The sequence below is a fragment of the Vidua chalybeata genome, chromosome 1 (genome assembly GCF_026979565.1).
Source record: "Vidua chalybeata isolate OUT-0048 chromosome 1, bVidCha1 merged haplotype, whole genome shotgun sequence".
NCBI lineage: Eukaryota > Metazoa > Chordata > Aves > Passeriformes > Viduidae > Vidua > Vidua chalybeata.
In genome coordinates, this window is record NC_071530.1 from 56,675,555 (window position 1) to 56,698,512 (window position 22,958).

The 22,958-nt window shown below is 40.4% G+C and overlaps 1 protein-coding gene across 3 annotated transcripts in view; it reads right to left on the reverse strand.

Annotated features, from left to right (window-relative positions):
* NFX1 (nuclear transcription factor, X-box binding 1) overlaps positions 1 to 22,958 on the reverse strand; it is a 98,185-nt gene that overhangs the window by 64,216 nt on the left and 11,011 nt on the right. For 2 of the 3 annotated variants that reach the window (XR_008435207.1, XM_053967489.1), the window contains exons 2-4: positions 21,784 to 22,833; positions 18,999 to 19,160; positions 1,308 to 1,385 (exon numbers count right to left, since the gene is read on the reverse strand). Coding sequence is in view for 2 of the 3 variants with exons in the window: in XM_053967489.1 (XP_053823464.1) it covers positions 1,308 to 1,385; positions 18,999 to 19,160; positions 21,784 to 22,833 (1,290 nt within the window). In the remaining variant the exon portion in view is untranslated. The remainder of the gene's footprint in view (positions 1 to 1,307; positions 1,386 to 18,998; positions 19,161 to 21,783; positions 22,834 to 22,958) is intronic. The other variant, XM_053967502.1, reaches the window with a different exon arrangement.

Sequence of the window (22,958 nt, forward strand, 5' to 3'; positions counted from 1 at the left end):
AAACTAATTGAATACCCAGGGAAGTCCCAAAAATCTGAAGCTTCAGAAGAAAAATAAGATAGGAATTTCCTCATGGGTGAAAGCATGGGAAAAAAAAAATCACATTCAACCACACTCAGCACATGGTTAGTACTTTGCATCAAATAGAAGATAGTTTTGCATGACTGATGATGTCCAAGTTATATATCATTAATGTAAAATTATCTACAGAAGATTGAACTCTTATGGTTACTACATTACTGCGAGTAATACTTTTGCAGACAATTTAAGGTTCTTACTGTAGATCTCCTAAACCATGAAACATCTTTAGGCTAAGGAGAAGTTCTTCCCTATTTAACAGAAAGATGTCCTGTCTTTTTAAAAAGTCTAATTTTCATTTGGTTTAATTTTCATTCATGGTCAGTTGATTCTGACTGCATTATTATCTCTAATAACTGAATTATTATCCCTATATTCATAAGATTTCACACATTGTTGTACAAAAACTCTGCCTTAACTGCATTTCACTGTTTCTATCTGATTCACTAGCACATTTAGATAAAAAGGTAAAATTCTCTTATTTTAGCAAATCTTGCCTATTTAGAGCAAGTTTACTGACACAGTTTCTATCTCAACTTCAGAACACTGTGTTTTCTAGAAAGTGAGGTGAAAGTTTCCAGTGACTCTGATTTAAGGAAAAGAAAGCTATGTGAAAACAATACAAATCACAGATCACAGAAGTATAGATTCCAAACAAAACTTATTCGCATCTATGCAATTAAGTAACATAATAAATTTCTCCTTTTGGTTTTATATTTATGGCTTGGTGAGTGCTGTACTCATGCCATTTACCTTTTTTATTAAACACATATCTACACAGAGGTCCGAAAAGCCTGACTATCATGTGTCCCTGAACAACATAAATCACAAAATTGCTAAATCAATGTAAAGGTTTAGGTAGTTGTATCCTTGAGTTGTGTATTATTTTGGTCTTGTCACAAAGACATAAATATGCAGGTTATTCCATTCCTTCTACAGAAGAAAAGCTCACAAGATACCAGCCAAAATCTATCATTACTCCATAAAAACCACTATTTCTACACAATGGTATGAAAATAGTTACCACTTGGGACTTAGTATTTTCTTTTCATTTTTCAAGCGGCATATGTATGATTCTCTGTGCAGCCACCTTCCAGTGTCAATGAATTTTTTTTTAATTGAGTTTTAAGCATGTAAGCAAATGAGCACCAATACTGAAATTCATATTAAGAAAAAGGACTCAAAATGACACAACTGTTTTTCTTTGCAAAAGCAAGTGAGAAACTCACCACAGAAACAAGTGTAAGTTTTAGGAACTTGCACAGAAACATTCTGACAAGCAGGACATCTCCAACCGCTATTGCCATCTGTAGGTAAAAAAAAAAAGATAAAAAGGACTTGAAGTAAGTAAAAGACCTAATCTGCAAGCCTAAAATACGTTCTTCTACTTTGTTTCTTAACACAGTTGCAAATAAATTATTTTTCCACTTACTCAGAAGCAATGAGAAAACACATTAATAAGAATATATTTTATACAGTATTGACATCAACATAGACATAGTATTTCATTTCAACAGGCTACAACTTTTTATTGAAGCAAAGCCAGATTTTAAACTCCCAATTTTTCTATTATCATATGCCCTGTTATAAGATATACAGCTGGAATATAGACAGTCTTCACCATATATAAAGCAGTGATGAAAAAAAGGTGTTAAGAGAAGGAAATTGGTGAGGAATACATAATTACCTCACACAAATCACTACCTGTACTTTCCTTTTCACTATCCTCTTATGAGTTTATGTGTTTTGTAGAAGACAAATTTAGTGTTGCCGCACATTCAGATAAAATCAGTGTTACAGAAACCAGAATAATCTAATTTATTTGTTTACATTATTCTTCAAGTTGTTATTTTAATAAGTAGTAGTTATCTTGCTTCTGTGTTTCAGGAGGGCACTTTAGCAGTAGAGGAAGAAGAGTAAAGTGGAAGAAAAGCAACATTAATGAAGACTTTTCCCCAATTCAGTACATATCACGCCATTAAGAATGTGAGTCTGAGAGTGCTACCAAACACAAAAGAGGTTACAGACAAGAGAGATATGTTTTTATATCTATATATAGATATTAAAAAGAAAAAAACTGATTAACACTTTCTGTCTCTCTTAATCAATTCAGTGCTGGTAAATTAATCAACCTGTGATTTTAGAACTATTCACTATTAAGAAATCTGACCAAGATTCATGATAACTCCATTTTATGAAAGCAGAAGGGATTGTAAACAGGAAACTCTGCTGACAAGACAACTGCAGTGCACACGAGAGGCACACCTTGGTTCACCTTCAACTGGGTTGAACAACTTATGTTACCCATTATAATGTACAATGGAAATTATTTTCACAAATTGAAATTATTCAAATTACAGACTGCCTTGAGAGTCTAGAAATGCAAACCTAATGCATGCCTGTTCTTTCCAATATTTCATGCCTATTCACATCCCTCTTTATCCCGGCTCATATTACTGTGCCACCAAGATTGCAGCAGAGATCTGTACGATGATAGGCTGAGCAGCTCTACAACAGTGGCACAAGGCATACTCTCACATTCATGGTCAAGACCAATCTGCATTTCCTGACCAAGACTTTTTTTCTTTTCACTGCTAGAAACTGAAGGAATTCAGGAGAAGCAACTCAGAGAGGTGTAAGGAGGAAGGTAAAAACAGTAGACAACTAAAAGGCATATCTTCTGACAAAACTGTAAGCACCTTATGTGGCTCCTCCTAAAGCCAGCATACTAAATACTACAGGATTCCCTATGAGATTACAGTATAGTACTGTACATTATACTTAATTATGGAATTAACAATTTCTTTCATTTTTATTCTATGTTATGTTTTCAAAAGCTGTGAAGGTAAGTCTACCCTAAAGCTTCCAGAGGCTAGCAGAAAACCTCTCCTATGAAAAACTTCCCTGGAGCTGGATGCCTAGTCCTCTACAAGCAACAGTTTCTCCAGAGTATAGTGAAGGGCCCCAAAAAATAGGAACCTACTAAAAACAGCCTTGCAAGATATATTTCCTTCTTCATTGTCATTGATTATCTTTGGTCAAAGCACATTAATGTATGTTCACCCACAAGGGACATGCATGGTTGCCTTCCTCCAAAATCAGGAGTAATTAGTTTTGTTCCAGGATTCAGGTGCAATTACAGCAGTATAGAATGATGGTAGGAAGACCCCTGACATACAAATTTGTAAGAAGTGGTCCTGTAAGCACTACTTACAAATCCTGATTACTAAAGAAGTGTGAATGAGGATGATCCTACAGAAAGAACACTCCACTTTTCATGAATCTTCTCAAGAACAGAAGTGAAGTAGGCAGAACTCCATCCAAAGACACCGAAAGGACAGTTGTCTAAGCAGAATCAAGACACTTAATTCCCTTTTACTAGAGATTGTTTTAGTAATTGCTATCCTCTCCTTCTTTCTGGGATAAAAAGATTCCTTACTTGAAACTATTCACCAACATTTTTGATAACTTCTATTCTGATCACTGAAACTCAGAAGTTTAGAAGAGCTGTGTTAGAGGCCAGCACTGGACTGGTACAGATCTGGTACACTTGGAAGTGGAGCCCAAGGGCAGAACAGAAAGACACAGCTGTAATACCTCAAAATTCCCCAATCCATACAGTCAAAATTAAGATACCAGTAAAACTATCTTCTCTACAAAGAAGGGATAAAATTACTTAAATGTTTGTTCTATCAATTTAACGGCACAAGTTAAATACCACTTAAACATAAGTTTTTAAAATAAGTAGAAGAAGGAAAGGGGCAAGCGACAACAATTTCCCCTTAATAAACAAAGATCTTGTGTGCAGTGCAGGTCTTTTTGTCAGATTGACCTTAGCTATGCGATACCTTAAGGTCACATTCCTTCAAGACGTAATTAAAAATGTTAGTAAAGTATTTGTTGCCTTACAGGAAAGAATCTTTCCACTTGGCAAAGTGATGCCCAGCAGAACTCCTCCTCCTGACCAAGGTATCTCTAAGATACAATAAAAATCCATTCTCTAGTTCTGAGTGCTGCTGACAGTCTACAATGTAGAAATAAAGATGGGAAAAATGTGTGTTAATGTCTTCACAAATGACTCGATCTGGAAGAATGGGTGTGGGGGTCATTACAAACCTAATAATATAAGAAATGGGTATTAACATCTTCACAAATTACTTGATCTGAAAGGACCAATCAGGTTCTGGAAGAATAGGTGTGGAGGTCATTACAGACATCAAGCCGCCCAAGTTTGTTGCAGAGCCAAGCACAGCCGGAATTTCTGAACTTTGGGGAAAAATGCACAGGCTTAATTAGTAGACTTATGGAAATTAGCTTCTCCACCTAGGATGAGCTGACAGCTAGTTTTAATGGTCATACAATGTGTGATGGGGGCAGTATACACATCCAAGGGGGAATATTTAGTAGGCAGTTTGGGAAGAAGTCTGTGCCTTCCTAGCACCTCAATCCAATGGGGAAAGGAAGAGGGCAACATGCAGCTGTGAGTTTAGGATAAAAGGCGGCTGCATCATACAAAAACTCAAGAGACCCCATGGGGATATGGCGTAATGGACACTCTCCCTTTATTTGAATAAAAGTTGCAGGACTCCTCTATCTCCTTTATGGACACTGGCTTTTCACAGCGTGATTTTCCACACAGAGAGTCAAGTGAAGCACCCACTGGCTCACTGCAGCTGTCCACGTGAAGGGGCTTTGGCCGCCCTTCACAGGTGTTGAGAGTACGACTGCTATAGGGTCTTGTGAATAGCAGGACTGGGAAGGTTCCTTAACACACCACAGAGCAAGCAGACCAAGAAGAGAGCAATGCCTTGACTCCCCACAGATAATTAGGAGGCTCTTTCACTTGCCTTGGCCAAACCAGCTGTCATTTTTCAGGTGACTGTCAAGACAATAGAAGGCAAAGAGGTTTCTGAGAGAAGACGACATCAATATAGCCTGAGAAGAGAGATACTATAGAGTGTGAGAAGACTTTTATTACAACAACCTAGTTCTAGAACTGGTTTCTGGAACCTAGAAATCTAGACCTATGACAATTCATTGCTTCTTCCCACTCAAGTACATAGAGCCGTAAGAACGTTTTATCACACTGACATGGTAATCCAGAATACTTCCTTTTCCTTTTCAACTGCACCCACCTTTACATTGATGCCAATCTGACAGCCTGCTGTGGATCTCAAAATTCAGACAATAACACCTGCATTACATCAGTGAGTTTGGAATGAGCAAAATATACATACAATATGTTAATAAGCACAAATTATAAAAGAGAGCTGTACACTCCTTCTGGTTTTCACTTCCAATAAGTGTTCTGTTGCATAGTGTCCCAACATTTAATTAGCGTTGGTGTCCCAGGATGCCTATCCTGGTAATGCCTTGTTTTCATTAATGCCAAAGCTTCCCCTGCCTGAGTATTGTGCCTTGTCCCTGAAAGGAATAGCCGATTTGTCTTTACAAACAAGCTGTAGGTCTGCTGGTAGATAAAACTAGCACTGAGACATGAACAATGGGAAGGATTCAACTGATTGATAGATGGAAAAAGATATTTGCTTTCACAAATAAGCTTTAAGTTTGCTGATAAATGAAATTAGACATTGAAAGATGAAAGAAACAATGGGGGAAAACCCTAAATTCTGTAAGAATTAGAAATTAAAAGGGAGGGTTATACATTAAAGGGAAATCTTCGGTATCAGGTGTACTGGAAAGTCTGTACCCGTCAATTACCTCAGCCAATGGGGAAAGAGAGAAGGGAAATACAGCCGGGAAATTAGGATAAAATAGGAGGCTGACTCCTCCAAAAATCTGAGAGACCCCCAGGGGAATGCTCCATGGCCTCTCCCTTTATTCAAATAAAGTAAAAGGATTCCTCTGTCTCCTTTTTGGACATAAACCTCTGATGTTTGTGGATTAATTTTCCTGACAAGCTGGGGGCTCAGTCCGGGATTTTTCCACCGTCTGGGGCAGTGGGCAGTGAGCGGAGATGAAGGTGCACCTCACCCAGTTTGGGTGATCAGCTCCTCTTGGTGGCAGCCGGCTCCAGGCAATTGATTGGGTTCCTGAGACTGTTCAAGAGGCAGATGAGTGGCAGACCAAGGGGGTCCGTGAAGAGTCCATAGGGAAAGAACACTGAAAAATCTGACTGGTGAGTAATATGGGATCTTCAGGGAATAAACCTGGGAGGGCACCCATGGAGGGTAGCACAGGAGAAACAGGCACCCCTGGAGGGTAGCACAGGTAAACCTGGGAAGGCACACATGGAGGGTTGCAAGGGTAAAGCCAGGAAGGGGCCCCGGCAAAAGCGATGAAGATCCCGTAATACCCCGGAGAGTCCCTTGGGGAGAATGCTGAGGTCTTGGAACAGATTATACATTCACCCAGAGGTAACTATGGAGATCATGGTAAAATATTGTTATTTTGTGTGGCCAGAGTGTAAGTTGCCAAAGAGGCTTATATGGCCACCTTCTGGAACACATAGAATTTGTTTGTGGAGGTATTTAGAGGAGAATTGGAAAGGATGGATTGAAAGGGAATGTGGATTGATATAGATTAGGCAAGCAATAGAAGAAATCTATGTGTTAAGAAAAAAGGGAGGAAGAGGAAAATGGTGAGGATTGGGATGCAGGTCCCCTGTATCCTCAACTCCCAGAGCAAGGGGATCAGGAAAATGCGTCTCCTATGGCCCCACCTGAGAATAATGATGGTGTGGGGGGAAGGGAGCAGCATATAGTGTCTCTCCCTAGAACTAGAAGAGGACTCAATTTAGGACATCAAAAGCCCCCTGGATCCAAGAGACAGGGGTACACCAGATGCCACTCCACCAAGTTCCTCTGGGGGGTCAAGGGGGGAGGGTTTGAGTTTGTAATTGTACCACTTACTACTGTTATGTGTATATGGGATAATTCGTGCAGATAAAAATTGTCATATATATTTTATATATGCATTGATAAGAAATACCCTTATAAAAGATTTTTAAGCGCACAAGTCAGTGTCGGGGATTGCCTCACAGTGTCGAAACCACCTGGACAAGAGGAAGGAGAACTTCATTTACAAAACTAATGAATGTGGCCAGCCAAGAGATGGGTCGTTCCTCAAGGTGATCCAAGGAAACGCCTGGACGATGAATACGTGATAAATATCTAAGATAGAGATAGCCGGAGCCATCTCTGGGAACACAATCATGGATGTTCATTACTTCCCAGACATGGTTTTGTTCAGTTCCTCAAAGAGAAAGAACTCCAGATGAATATGTGAAGTCCTGAAAGGAAGAAAAAGGACCCTGCCTCGGGCAGGAAAAATAGTATAAAAACAGCTCAGTCAGGACAGTCGGTGTGAAACATAGGGGACCCTATGCTGTAGCAGTCAGACCTGTGTCTCACTCAGTGCCAGTACCCGGGCTCGACACTGACCCTTTTTGATTGGATTGTGGCTTTCCTTTTTTTCCTCCAAATTTATACTGTGATCATTTAATACATTTTCCCTAATTAAGAAATTGGAGCTTTCATTTATAACACTACCCAGGATATAAGAGGGTTGAAAAAAGGAATTACCCCCATATTTGGATGATCCCATAGGGGTGGGGGAAAAGATAAGAGGAATATTTGGGAAATGCAGATGTGAAAAATGCATATTTTATGATTGGCTTTTCGCAAATATTACAATGAATATTATATGTGTAATGTTAGAAAGTTATGCTGTATTAATTCTCTTAAGTAGTGTGTTAAATGTATTTTTAGGTTATAACACAATGTTAAAATAGAAACTATACTATGTAAGATACTTTTTAACTAGTTCAATAAAGAGATGAGATAATCAAGAAATTCTTTGCACAGAGATGGCAGTGACGGGGCCCATAAAGAGTACTGCCTTCTTATCGGAAAAGACAAACATTCTTCCACCTTCTCTCCGTCTTTATGGAACCACCAGGGTTAAGGAGAAGAAATTGACAAAAACCAGAAAAGCTCTTAATTTGCAAGGAATTTATGCATCATGTATGAAATGTATGAATATGCAACAGGCTATTGCTTTTAAGGCTATTCCTTTGTTCACAAGGCATGCTTATCAGGGCTTAAGTGCCCAAGAGCATCCCGGACATCCGTAATTCTTTGCTTTTTATTGTCTTGTAATTGTCCTAACTCTAAATTTTTATTACTCTAATTGTGTTATATGTAACAGGTATAATTCGCACCATTTCTAGCATGATATGTATAATATTAAATAGTTGTTAGAATGTACCCTTTTGCATTAGAAGCCCCCCCCCTTCTCAGGCAACACCAGGTGTATGTTGAAACCTGATTCACAAGCAAAAGGATGTGGCTCCCCAGGAGATGGGCCTTATCTGAAGCGATATGAAGACACCCAGGCACTGATAATCACGTGAACGACCCAAGATGGACATCAGGGACATTCCCCGGGCTGATACATGTGAATACCGTGTTCCCATAAATTTCATCAAGGGTTTCAACAACTCCAGACTTTGAATTGTTCTACCTTGTTGAGGAGAAGGAAATCTCATCAACTTATGGGACTCTGAATAAAACAAAGGACTGAATGCCGAAATCCTGGCTTCAAGGCAAAATTTTCCCTATAAAAATCGCTTGTACCAGGATGGTGGTGTGGGAGCATAGAGGGAAACCTCTGCTGAGGCTGACCTCTGTGTCTCGCACCCAGCGATGATCCTGGGCTTGGCACTGTCCTTTTTCCTTGTGGCTGGCTAAGTTAGATCTCTATTGCTAAAATAAATTCTTTTTATTTTTTAAATTTGGCTGGATCATTTTTCATTTATAACAATTGTATTACTATTTTTATAAAGATATTATTATTATTAAACTTTTAAAATTTTAAAAACCAAGTGATTGGTGTTTTTCACAGCAGACTATACATGGAAGGACTGGGATTTTCTTTTGGGGATTTTGTTTGGGCAAGCTTTGCAGAAAATATTAGGAGAGTTTACTCCACCTTCAGAAGTTAGGTTGTGGCAGTATGTGGATGATTTGCTTTTGTCAGGGGAACATGAAAAGGTGGTTGAGGAGGCTACTGTGAGGCTGCTTAACCTTCTTCTTTGTTGCTAAAAAAGGACTTAAGAGTGTCCGAAAAGAAGGTACAGTTGGTGGAAAAAAAAAAGTCAAATATTTGGGACACATTCTGACTGGGGGGTTGATCCAGAAAGAATACAAGGGATTTTGCAAGTACCATTACCCCAGACAAGGAAAGGAGTTGCAGCAGGTTTTGGGGTTGGTGGGGTGCTGCAGAGGATGGATTGAGGATTCGTCTGTTGTGGCCAGACCTTTGTGTGACTTTTTAACCGAGGATAGTCTTGGTGTCATGGTGTGGACACCAGAAGGAGAGCAAAGCTTTGAAGAACTGGAGGATGGGTTGGTTGATGCCCCAGTCTTGGCTTTTCCGGACTCGGAGGGGGAATTTGAACTATATGTGGATGTTAAACAGGAACATGCTAAAGGAACTTTGGTGCAAGAGCATGGGGGAGCACAGAGGCCTGTTGCTTTTTTTCTAAGCTGTTAGAGCTGGTGGCCGGAGGCTGGCCCCATTGTCTGCTGAACTATTCAGCCACAGCTCTGGTGGTGGCTGAGGGCTGACAAGGGGAGGGTGTCTGGCTGTTGAAGTTTCACATCAGATTAAAGCTTTGTTACCTGAGAGAGCCTCTAAGTGGATGACCAACGCTCAGTTGTGAATCTTGTTTGATGGAACAGGAGGATTTAGATTTTGGAATTGGGAAGGGATTTAACCCAGCCTCATGATTAGGCGGCCCTGGGGAGGGGGACCAAGAGGAGACCCAAGGCTGTGTTCAGGTGGTTGGCCTCCAGACCCTGTCTGGGGAGGATCTGTGGGATGCTCCCTAGCCTGAGGGAGAAAATGTGTTTATTGATGGGTCTTCAAGGGTGATAGAAGGGAAACTATTTACAGAAGATCCTCCCTTTGTTGCCAGTGACTGCCCCGCTGCCAGAGAAACTGTCTTTTCCACCAGAGGAACTTGAAATAATTAAAAAGAGTGGGGCAGAGGAAAGAGGAGATAATTGGGTTACAAGGGATGGTAAGTAGTGGATACCAAAAGCTCTAGCCTTACAATTGTTAAAACAACTTCATGAAGGGAGTCACTGGGGCTCCCGAAGACAGGCAGAAGCCTTCCTCAAAATGTATGCTGCTGTGGGTCTTTTTACTCTGGCAAAGTGAGCTATTGATGGTTGTTTGATTTGTGTTAAAACCAATAACAGAATTACAGAGAAACTTGCCAGGGGAGGGAGGCCCTTGGCTGTACGTTCCTTCCAGAGATGCCAGATGGATTTGACTGAAATGCCCCGAGTGGCAAGATTTAAATATCTTCTGGTAATAGTATGTCAGTTAAAAGGGTGGCCAGAAGCATTTCCAGCTGTTTCAGCAACTAGAGGATCAGTTATTAAAGTACTTTTGGAACAAATAATTCCAAGATATGGGACTGTGGAAGCAATAGACTCAGATAGGGAAACTCATTTTACAGGAAAAATTCTTCAAGGAGTTATGACTGCCTTAGGGATACAATGGAATCTCCATACCCCCTGACACCCCCAGAGTTCCAACCAGGTTGAAAGGATGAATGGAGAAATAAAGAAACACCTTCTGAAACTGGTGATAGAAACTAAGATGCTGGGGGCACGGCTCTTGCCACTGGCTTGGGCAAGAATAAGGGCCAGACCCAGGGGAGACTGAGAAATTAATTTTGAAGAATTAAGAATTTTAGGAAAGTTCAGATGATAGTTAAATTAGATGTTGCTGAGTTAGCAGAATAAGTTAGCAGAATGAGTTAGAGATAAATTGGCTTTGTTCATAGCTAACAGTAGCCGGATCTGAGATAAGATATCCAGGATCTAGTAACTCATCGCTTACCAACTTTATGTTTGGGTAGCTGTGCTTATCATGAAAAACAGAATGTGATAAACAGATTTCAGGGACACAAAACAGTTGCAGACTTCCCATACTTGAGAAATCCATTGAACACAAGAAAACTACAAGGATTCATTTGTCACGTATGCATTGAAAAGGTAGAAAGGTCAGAACGAGGAAGACTTATTTTACTTCCTCATTTGGGAGACCCCTCCCCAAAATGGACCCCTGACTCATTTCAGGGAACAAAACTACGCATGCTTAATAGCCTTTTTGCCAATTAGCATACGAAGTGGAGCAGAGGAAGTGACAGGGATATGAATATGCGTTCATATTTTGAGTATCCAAGACTTCTGTAAATAAAAGGGCTTTGTAATACCTGTGATTTTTGCAGTGCACATTAGGGAGCTATCCCATGTGCTGCCCAGCCGTTGTAATACACATACACTTTCTAACTTTAAACTGTTAGAGAGTTTTTGTCCGACTCAGTTGGATATTGATATTAGATTGTTATAGGTAAAAATTGACCCAGCCGAATTAAAAAAGAAAAAATAATTTTTATTATAAAGATCAAATTCTATCTGAGCCAGCCACAAAGAAAAGGACAGTGCCGAGCCCGGGATCGGCACTGGGTGAGACACAGGTTCAACCACTCTAGCAGAGGGTCTCTCCTATGCTTCACACCACCCGTTCTGCACAAACAATTCTTATACAGCTTATTTTGCTTGAGGCCGGGATTTCCGTGATCAGCCTTTTCTTTCCATTCAAAGTGCCACATATTCATAAAGTCCCTTTTCTCTGCGCTGGGTTGAACAATCTGAGGTCCGGGAAGCGATGTACATCTGATGATGGAGTTATGGGAACCCAACATTGAGATGCATCCCCCGGAGATTCCAGCAATTCCAATCTTGGGTAGTTACCAGGACAATCATCACTCCTGCTTTCCTAGATTATCTCAAGAAACGGCCCATCTCTGAGCGAGCCGCTTGTATTAACTTGTAAATGAAGCCTTGTCTACAATGGTTTAGACATACATGAGACAGCCCCCCCACCTCTGCCCTGGCTCGCTTGCTTTGTGTCTATATTTAATAATATAAAAACTCCTATCCATATATCACTTTATAGACGCAAATTATTACACATAACAAGATCAATATTCATATTTTAGTAAATCAAGATATTCAATTATCTCACTTTGAATTGCTGTTCGGAATTCCTTACCCTTGTAATTCTCAGCCTAGTGGGGGGCTACAGATAAGTGATGTATATTTGAAACAATATGTGGCCAGGATACTGTCTCTTGTGAAATCTCTTGGACAGGACAGGAAGCTCAGCTGGCACAGACCCTGACTTTGGACTTTGCTGTTCACAACATCCACTAGGAGACTAGGTCCTGGTTAAGGAGTGGAAAGGAGCACCCCTGGTGGCAAAGTGGTGTGGAACTTTCCAAGTGTTACTGACCACAGAAACAGCCATCAATACAGCTGAACACGGGGGGACCCATCACACTTGGGTCAAGGTCTCTAAGGCCCCGGAGATTTGGACATCTCAGCTGGAGGAGAAGGATGGGAAGCCAGGGCTGACCCTCCTCAGGAGTGGACTGGAGCAACAGCCAGTGCGTCATCAGGGGAAGGCCTGTATGCCTACCCACAGACTGCCTGCTGAAATAGTCTGTGTGGGCATCCCTCCTCTCGGATCTCCAGTCATTGGGGGCCAATCCTCGCTGTCATTGTTTTCTTTATGTTAAGCTGTTTCTGTGCCTTCTCTCGCCACAGGTGGTGCGGACAGCAACGTGAAAACACAAATTAGGCTAGGAGATTAGATTACACTGTTAGAATGTTTCTCTTAATAATCTTACCCTTATATTATCAGTTAGGCTGGGGCCAAAAGTGGGAAAATATTTTTTTTAACCTTGGGAGAAGAAGCAGCAAAAACCTTAGCAATTGTTAGGTCTACAGAGGGCCAGGGGGATCTGAAAGCTGGCCATGGGTGGCCAGCCCAGTCGAGCCTAAATGTTGGGTTAGCACCCTGAGTGAGGTCCATAATGAACAGTATTTTGGGATGAAGAAGGAAGTCCATGGCAGCTTCATTCTTCTGAAAGAGACATTTATTGTCTAAATAGAACAGGGAACATATATGTGGGAAAAAACGTTTGTGACTGGACTTTATCTTTGGGTTTAGATTGTTGGACCCCCAATTGCTCTCCTTATGATTGTTCTAGATATCAAGGCAGATGGAATCAAAGGCATGTTAAGCTCACTAATGGTAGCTGGGTAACGTGTTCCTTCCATAATTACATTGGAAAGGTGGTGGTCCAAATATGTAAAGGATGGGAATGGGATGTGTTTTCATGGTTACCTGGTGGACTACGGGTTAAACAAATGCTTTTTTTTCCTCTTATATGCTATAGCAACTCTAATCTTTTTACCATGCATGATCCCTTGCTCAGTACAACTTATTCAACATGTGATCAAAGGGATGCAGGTAACAGCTATGCCTACTGATCCAGAGATGGCTACAAAAAGACAGAAACTGATGTCACTGCAAATAGTTGCAAAACAAAAAAAAAGACCCAGGAACAGGAAATTAAGTCAATGATAACTAAAGTTTGTAAAGACAATTATTAAAAAAATAAAAGAGAAGGGATTGAGAGGAATAGCGGATTTGTCTTTACAAACAAGCTGTATAAATGCGGCCGGGAAATTAGGGTAAAAGAGGAGGTTGCATCTTCCAAAAATTTGAGAGACCCCAGAGGAATGCCCCATGGCCTCTCCCTTTATTCGAATAAAGTAGAAGGACTCCCTTGTCTCCTTTTTGGACATAAACCTCTGATATTTGTGGATTAATTTTCCTGACACCCCGAAAGGATCCATACCTTCTTTTCTCTTGTAACAGACACAAGTCACTATTGTTCTGGAAGATGAAATTATATGAGATCCCCATGAGGGATGTTACCTACTTCATCCAAGTATTCAGGATTTCTCTGATCCAATTCTGTGATCACAAAAAATTGTGAGAAATTATGCACACACACACACACACACTTTCAGCCTTCTACTATGAATCACAGAGGTTAAGAGCTGCTGCAAGGCCCTACAAGGACGGCAATTTTCACTGAAACACCACTGGAGGATAGGATCTTTCAATTTTTTTTTTCTTCCTCTCATGGAATTTTGTCCTATTTGCTGCTAAGAGAAAATAACAACTAGGACTTAAGAGAGACAAAAGAAATGGCCAAGGTGGAGGAAGGATGCAGCTGGCTACTCTTTTATTTGAAGGGCTTTCTCTTGGGAAGGGCAGAGATACTGCCAGATTTTGGGTGGGGGGGCGAGGGGTGGTTGGGGGGGCGGGGCAGTGGTAAGCGGCTTGGTTTAGCCCATAGCTCTCTCTCACTCTTGGCATCGGAGGAAGACAGTTGAGCTGCTTCCTGTGGGAAAAATTCACTGCTACCACAGCACCCAGCCTTGCACTGCTGCTTCCTTACTGTGGGTGAGTCTTTGCTCTTGTAATATATGTTATGGAATAAACTGTGCTTATGTAAAATATATATGTAATAAATGGTGCTTGTATGAAAAATTCTTAAAGTTTTTAAACCATAAGCTGCAGCCAGGGAAAGGCTGCAAAACCACAGATGGCAGCAAGCAGAAAGACCTCATTTACAAACAAAAAAGCTTGACTCTGTGCGGAGATGGGCCCTTTCCTGGACCATCCAGGAGACACCCAAGTGATGAATACATGGGACATATCTATGGGTAAAGGTAGTCAGAGTCGTCAGGAGCATCGTCAGGAACATGCATCCCAGTACCAGGTTCTGGTAACTCAACATCAGCATTCATTGCTTCCCAGAAACAGCTTTGTCCAGCCCAGCACAGAGAAAAGGAGACCCCATGAATATGTGAAGCAAGGAGAAGAATAGGAGAACCTCTGCCCCAGGAGGAAAAATCTGTATAAAACTAACCTGACAGAGACAACACTCGTGAACAGAGGGGATCCAATGCGATCAGTGTTCACCGAGCGCCGATCCTGGGCTCGGCCCTGTCCTTTTGATTGTGGCTATTTAAGACTGAATCTCGGTCGCGAAATAAAAATCTATTTAATTAATTATTAATTTGGCTTGATCATTTTTTTCCTATAACACTCTTAAGAACAGACACTGAACTGGGAACTTATTAACACCTGATTGGAAAGGACCCTCACCATCTATTTAGGTGCCTCAGCGGAAAATCCAGGACCCTGACCCTCACTCTTCCAGGAGAGCACGTCTCTCTGGCTGTGTGTGGCAGTTGCTATGGAGAAGTCCAGAGGCCACTGCCCAGCCCCACTGCTGTCTGCGGCAGTCTCAGGCTTTTTTGCTACACTTTAACCCAGTGCTCCATGTCCAGGCAACCCCAAAGTTTTCTGTTACATTTGTTTGCCACCCCAGGGGGTGTGCTTTCTTCTGCCATCCCACCTGCCACTCCCTGCTTCCCGCTGCAGCCCATTTCACCATCCAGCCTGTCCACCATTACCACTTGAGGGAAACGCAGCTGAACTTGCGCCACAGCATCCAGTGCAGCCGCGAGGGAATCATTTCACCTGCCCTGCCTGGCTGGGAGCCGACAGTGCCCCTGCTGGCTGGGATCGTAACTGCGCCATAGGGGAAAGTGCTTGCAGCCAAGAGAAGGCTGTTACTGGGTTTCTGGGTTTTTTTGTTTGTTGTGCTGCTGTTGTTGTTTGCTTTGTTATACATACTAGTATCAAGAACTGCTATTCCTTTCCCCATACCTTTGCCTGAAAGCCCCTTAATTTCAAAGTTATAATAATTTGGAGGGAAGAGGGTCATACCCTCCAACCAAGGGTCCCTCCTTCCTTGGCAGACACCTGTCTTTCAAACCAAGACACACTGCTGTAAAAACATAAAATGAATATTCAAAACTAATCTTACTAGCCAATAGGCTGGAAGTGAAACATACCAGTGAAAACTTTTGTTGCTGAATTAGGTAAGATTTTCTGGAATTCATTATAATATTTGCAGAATCAAAGGAAATAGTGTCCAAAAATAAAAAAAAAAACAACAGGTTTTTTTCCCCCTTCCAAAACCCAGCCAATTATGGACTTAGGTAGATTACAGTGTCCCATTTCTTCTACAGAAGACAATAATAACTGCCAGGATTCTAGTGAATTCCTCATTATCCAAAGCCTGAAACACAGAACATATACTGAAACAACCTGTGCTAAAAGAAATACACTCTGAAGTACAAAATCTAAACAAGACGGGGTAGCTGAGTCTGCAGGTCAAGAAATATTGTACTGGTGTCTTTACTGGATCTACGGTATCAGTTCTACTGACGCCACAACCTTTAATTTCAGTTAATGATTAGCTCTAGTTCTCTCATATGCAGAATACAGTAACATATTTAGTCCACAAATTCTTACATGAAAAGCAAATGGCCCAAAATTTCAGGATTCAAATATCTAAGGTTACTGTCTTGAAAGATAAAAGCCCCCTTAAGCAAGCAGCTACTCTTTTGTCAAGGAGTAAGCTGTTCCAGGGAGATAAATCAACTCCAGAAAAGGGGAGTCACTCAACAGTCACTCTTGGTTTGGCTTATAAAGTTTGCCAATAAAGTTTGGTTTTTAACCTCCTAAGTATGTTGTTGCATTTCTCCCCTGTGCCCACCTCAGGGTAAATGTCTTAAGTTGGAAATGCAAGATGTGGCTGGGGGTGTGTATTCTATTGCCATCTGTGAGAGGTGGGGCAGTTATCTTCTGTTAATTGGGCCACCTGTTAAAACCAGGTGGGGCAGTTTTCTTTATCTCTTCCACAACCAGTCCTCCCTCCAGAAAATATCTTCTGTTAATGGGCCATTGAGTCTCACTGCATGACTGATAAAATTACATCATCCTTTTGAGAGATGCTCTGCCCAGGGGGAGAGGCCCAGCATTCCTACCTGGATATAATTTGAGATTTGGAATACCACAGCCACCTTTTTCCCACTGGATTCCCAGAGGAAGACCAGGCCCATCTATACCACCACTGGACCTTTAGAGAAAACTACACCCTTCTACAGGATCACTGCTTCAACAGAACCACATCTGTCACTCCAGGAGGACTGCAACCACCATTTAATTGACTGCTATCAATACCCTGACCAACAGGGTATCAGATTGTATTCTGACTCTGTCAGTGTTGTTTGGTATTACTGGATTTTTCAAAAATTTTTTTTCCTAATAAAGAACTGTTATTCCTACTCCCATATCTTTGCCTGAGAGCCTCTTAATTCCAAAATTAGAATAATTTGGAGGGAGAGGCTTTGCATTTTCCATTTCAAGAGAGGCTCCTGCCTTCCTTAGCAAACACCTGTCTTTTCAAACCAAGACAGTAAAGTAGAACCTCAAGCCCCTTTGAAATAAACTCACCAAGTGAGAACTGGGGCCCACCACCAGCCCCATCCAGAAGTCTGACTATGCATCTTCTGCAAAAAAAAACTTTTCAACCAATCCTTTCTGCAGGAGATTTACAGTCTGCAAGAACTTCTGTCAAAAATTTGGAACTAGGTAACATTTTATTTCCTCAGCCTGCCCAGAGAGATACAGAAAGACACACAAAGAATGGGAAATGTTGAACAAGCAGGGTACAGAAAAAATAAAGCCTACTTCAGGATTTTCATCTTCAGAGTGTGTCTACACCACTCGACTGAACTGAGCAGTGACTGCAACTCAGCCTTAGCTTACATTAAAGGATTCAAAGGGAGTAACACACTGGTTTGAGTTTCAAAAAGTGGTATAATACAAGGAATCTGAAACAGTTTAAGCTGATGACAAAGGCTGAAGCTTTCTGTTTTCTCTGAATTCCCTTTCATTGCATGGCATGAGGGATGGATTTCAGGAGTATTTTATCTGATAAACAAACTAAAAAGTGGTTAAGTAAAAGCAGACAACTAATGCATGAAGTGCATCTTCTACTTGACTGCTCAGCAAAGCACAGTAAGAGATGAGATTGTAAAAACAGCCACAGAGTTTTGCATCCTGATGCACTGATTTCACTGAATGATCTTATGCATTTAAATCTGGAAATTAGGTTTAGCTAGAACACTGGAAAGAATCAAGTTATGAGGATTATATAAGGCATACACAGAACAGTGGGAAAAATTTATTTAAAACTTGTTTACAGTTTACCGCTTGTAGTGAACCATTTGCACCTTATGGCTAAATTTTGCCTTAAACAAGCTGTTTAAGCCTGTTTAACTAAAGGAGAAACTTTGAAATAAAGGAGAAGCTACTGTTAAGGAATGGATACTACAGAGGAAGGGTAGAGGAGTTTTTTTAATACCAATTTTTCTCCACCACAAACCACTACCATGCAGCCGCAAAACCCTGAAATTGGAACATTTGTTCAGAAAATTTTTCCAGGCACATACACTCAAGCCCCCTATTTGACACTGCCAGACTTCCAAAACCTTCCAGAAAGAAGAATGTGCATACCCAGAATTCTTCCTGGAGGAGGTGCAGGAGTGTTTACTAGAAGAATCAGGGTTATAAACCCCCCAATTTTTGATATGTATGCTTGCCCCCATCTCCGATGGACTCAGACTGCATATCATGACCATGGACCACGATCCCCCGCCATGTCACTGGAGCCATGGGTCGTGATAGACCTCTCTTTTCCTCTTTCCTGTTTTCCTCTCTTAGGGTGATCATATGCTTCAGAATGCCTATAGTACCTCTTCTCAAATCCATTAAGTCTTTTTCCACTTCAGGTTTCAAAGCAGTTCTAATAAATTTTGTTGTATCAGTTATTTAGTGTTGTTTTGCTTTAGTCCACCCCCAGGGATCCCTTTAACAATGAACTTGGTTGCCTTGCTTCACAGGTGGGTCACATTGTTATCTTAAAAAATATTTCTAAATAGTTTTCACAACACAAGCAACACATGAATTTGGCTCACATATATTTGATAATTTGAAATTAATATTCTCACATATATTTGAGACTATATAATATACAGTATATATACAATATGTATACATAATATAGAATATATATTATATATATTTGAGAAAATACCAACCTTCAGCTTGTGAAGCTGGTGATCGTGCCCATTTCTTGATGCAATTCAGGTGGAATACATGGTAACAATTTTGACAGCTCCACACTGGGGCAACTATTCGGACCACCTCACAGCATACCATGCACTCATACTTCTCTGTGGTCAGCTGTTCAATCAATGACCCTACAAATAAAATATATTACTTGTGCATAAAAGAGCAGCTAGCTGAGAAATGAAACTCAAATTAAATTAAAATATTTCATTTAAATTATAGTGAAAATTATTTTAGCTCTGTGGCTATAAATATGGCATTAGTTTACTCATGGAAGATTCCAGTTTGATACTTGCTATGCATTTTTCTTAGCTTCAGAGCAGGAAGAAGAACTATAAGATCCTTATTAAAGTGGCAATGCAAATTCCACTTTCAAAAATAGCAATTATTCTGATCTTATTAATTAATTAATGCCACTTTTAAGATTGGCAGAAGTTTGAGATTTTACTCATCACTTCATATAGGAAATTCATCTTTGCATACACTTTAAACTAAAAAGATGAATGCTCTTAAATACAGAAATCTCTGCCAAAATTACATTTAATTTCTACCCTTAAGTATAGAGAAGATGACACAACAAATATTAATACCAAAGGACCTGGATTATGGGAATAAGCCCTTTATAAAATGAGTGTTTTAGGAGTAGAATTACTGGGAACAACAGTCAAAGTACAGGGTCTTTTGAGCCATATGAACAAATGTGGAAAAGTACTTCGAAAATAAAGCAAGAACCCCACATTAAAGTCAAAACAGCCTGATATGCAACCATAAGAAAGGCACCACATAAAGCTTTGTTTCTGTCAGATTACTTCCTCACCCATCAAGGTAAGACTACCAAATACACCTTAGAAATGACCACAGGATTTTAAAATGTATTAACTACAAGTGTACAGTGTAAAAACATAATATTGTAAGATTGTGCCAATACAAGTATCAGAGACTGAAATGTTATAGTTTATAGCTTAAACATTTTTATGAAGGACTTTTGCCTATTATAGCATATTGTGTAACAAAAACTACATGGAAGACCACTGCACCCTAAATGAAATCTCTGGGCTGAGGCTCTCAACTGTGAGTTAAACTGCCTAAGGGACAGAGATAAAGCATCTGGGAAATGATGGATAAGACTGGAAGAGCATGCATCCATGGCAGGGATGTCCAGAAAGCTTTGGGGCTTTAGCCCCAGGTTTATCTGCTGCCAGACTTGCACAGACCCTGACACCAAACTGAGGAGGAAGTGAGGAAGCTCTTTTGGATGTGTGGCATAGCCTCTAGTCAGAGGCAGGGAACACCCATCCAACTGCTGCATAGACTTGCCCAACTGCAGGGCCCCCCACCCTGGGAAAGCCACATCTACCAGACATCCATGTGAGGGACAACAGATGGGATGTAATAATTGGAACTAGTCTATCCTATCATTCTGTGCAGCAGAAGGTAAGGTTGAGATGCTTTGTAAAATACCAAATAAATATAATTCTTGGTGTTTCTCCTTATTGCTTCTGAACATTTAAGCCTCTTAACACTTAGTGCTTAAGCTTATACAAAACAATAAGAATAAGCTACCTAACTTGTTGCTGAAACAGAAACTAGTATCATAGCCCTGAAGAGATTGAGCTGATTTCCATTTAATGTTTTCAGTCACTAATGGTTATGAGTCAGCATAAAATTCACTCAGCCAAAAACTGTGGGTCTGGTTTACACTGTCAACAGCACATGTTTCTATTCTCAAAGTTCCAAAAATAATATCCAGATATTGCCTCTATTTCAAATTACCTTTTGAGGTGATGCCTAATGCTTTTTGTCTTTCTTCTTCTATATATTCCCTGTATTCTTCACACACATATTTGGAGCTCTGTAGCCTATTATTGCATTCATAGCTAGTTTTCCCCAGTACTTTTCCCTGACCTGATAGGCAGAAAAGACAAAACACATTCCAAGATCCCTATGCTATCTTGATTCTCCTTAGAAACCACGCTTGAAAAACAGCTCTTTGAGATACATTTTCATCAACAAGGTTCAGTCCAATCTGAAGGGGGAGGATTTAGAAGGGTTTTGAACTGTGGGGTATTGGAATAGCATCACCACTTATGCTCCTAATTAGTGATTTTTGTCAGTTATGCTAATTTACTAAACTTATGAAACCCTATGCACCTGGGGGGTCAGGGGGAGGTTTGTAGACATTTCCCATATTTGCCCCAGAGGCCTTCAATAAAGACCAGCTTTTATATTACCTCCTATACTAATATTATCTCGGAAGTGTGTGTTGTTTCATTTATAGGTTCTTTAAGGCATCAAAGGTGCAGAAAAAAGCACATGAAATTCAGTTATGAGTAAAATACCATTTCTCTGTCTGGCATTTTCCTACTTCTACATAAAACATGAAAAGACCTATTCTGCAAAAGTCAGTTTCAGCATTATCCTTCTCAAGTCGCATTACTCAGAATGCTCAGAATTTTAATCCCACAACATACACGTTTTAAAATGGTAGCTGACTAGGTCATCATTTGCAGTTTGGTAGCAAAACCAGAAAAAAACTATAAACAAAATCTGTCCTTCTCTAGTAAATTTACAGAATATGTTCCCACTGAGATTCCATGCATCTACATTTACTTCTACCCTCTGATCCCAATACCAATTTAATGTAAAATAATAACCTTCTTCAGCTACTCAAGGAAGGAACTGAAGCGAAGACTGCTTAAATTATTCAAGATCATATCTTTCATATGGGAGTCCAGGACAGTCTCAAAAACTTACCTGTATGAGTTTCTTTGGTTTTTGGTACATCACTTTGCTTTTTCCAGTACTGGGTCCAGCTGAAATGAAGTGAAGGTACTTGATCCCCCTTTAGCAAGAACTTTCTTCCACTGAACCTGAGAGACTCAGACAACTGATGTCTGATTTCACTGGTCAAGTTTTCATCATTTTTGTGAGCAATGAGTTCTTTCTTCCTTTCATTTTTATCTTTTAGAGTATATGCAACAGAAGACTTCTTACCTATTTTTGTATTTTTACTACGGTGAGAATCATGTCTTTTCTGACGCTCCTTTTCTACTGGGGGTTTATTCCACACAGGCTTCCGGGGATATCTTTTGTTTACATTATTGTAGCCTTTTTGCTCATCCCCACTTCCAAAAGGTGCATTACAGAATGCCTTTCCAACGGATGATTCTGAAGAGTCAGACTGCGTCAAATCCAAAGATGGAAAATTTTCAAACCGCTCTACTTTCTGTTTAGAACTCACTCGCTTTTCACGGTCATGTACCTGCTTTCCCTTTTCCCTGAAACCTCTCCCAGATATATGCATCAGATGTGTTTTCTTCGGCTTTGCCCCTCTGCTATCTGCATTAGGTACTTCCCTGTCACTCTCTGAGGAGAGAATATCACTGTATCCTCTAGGAGGTGCTCTACTACCAGGTACTAGCGCAGCATCTGAAATTCCTGGACCTGCAGCCGCATCAGTAGTACTTTGCCTTGTCTTATTTCTAGCACATGTGCCTTCATTTCTTAATCTGTGCAATCTCTGGCTTTGCAAGCTGTGATTCTTCAAACTTTTACTGGTACCAAAATATTGGTGGAAGTCTTCAGAATTCCCATACTGACTTTCTAGATTACAAAAGCCATGATGCTTTGTGGAAGAGCTTTCATAATCTGTACCTCTTTCAGAATACAGACTAGGAATTGGTATATTACTTCTATTCTGATCACTGTTAGAGTCTTTCCTGTCTTTATTTACCCAGTTTATATCTGTAGGTTGTCCTTCTCCAGGAATGGAATCAGCAGCACCAGGACTGAAATTCAATGTACCTTAAAAATAAATAAATAAATACAAATTCATAAAACTTAAACAGTACATACTTCTTTTCAACCAAATTACCATGCATGGAAAGGTCCAGAAGTTCCATCAATCCCACACTTGACAGAACAACTGC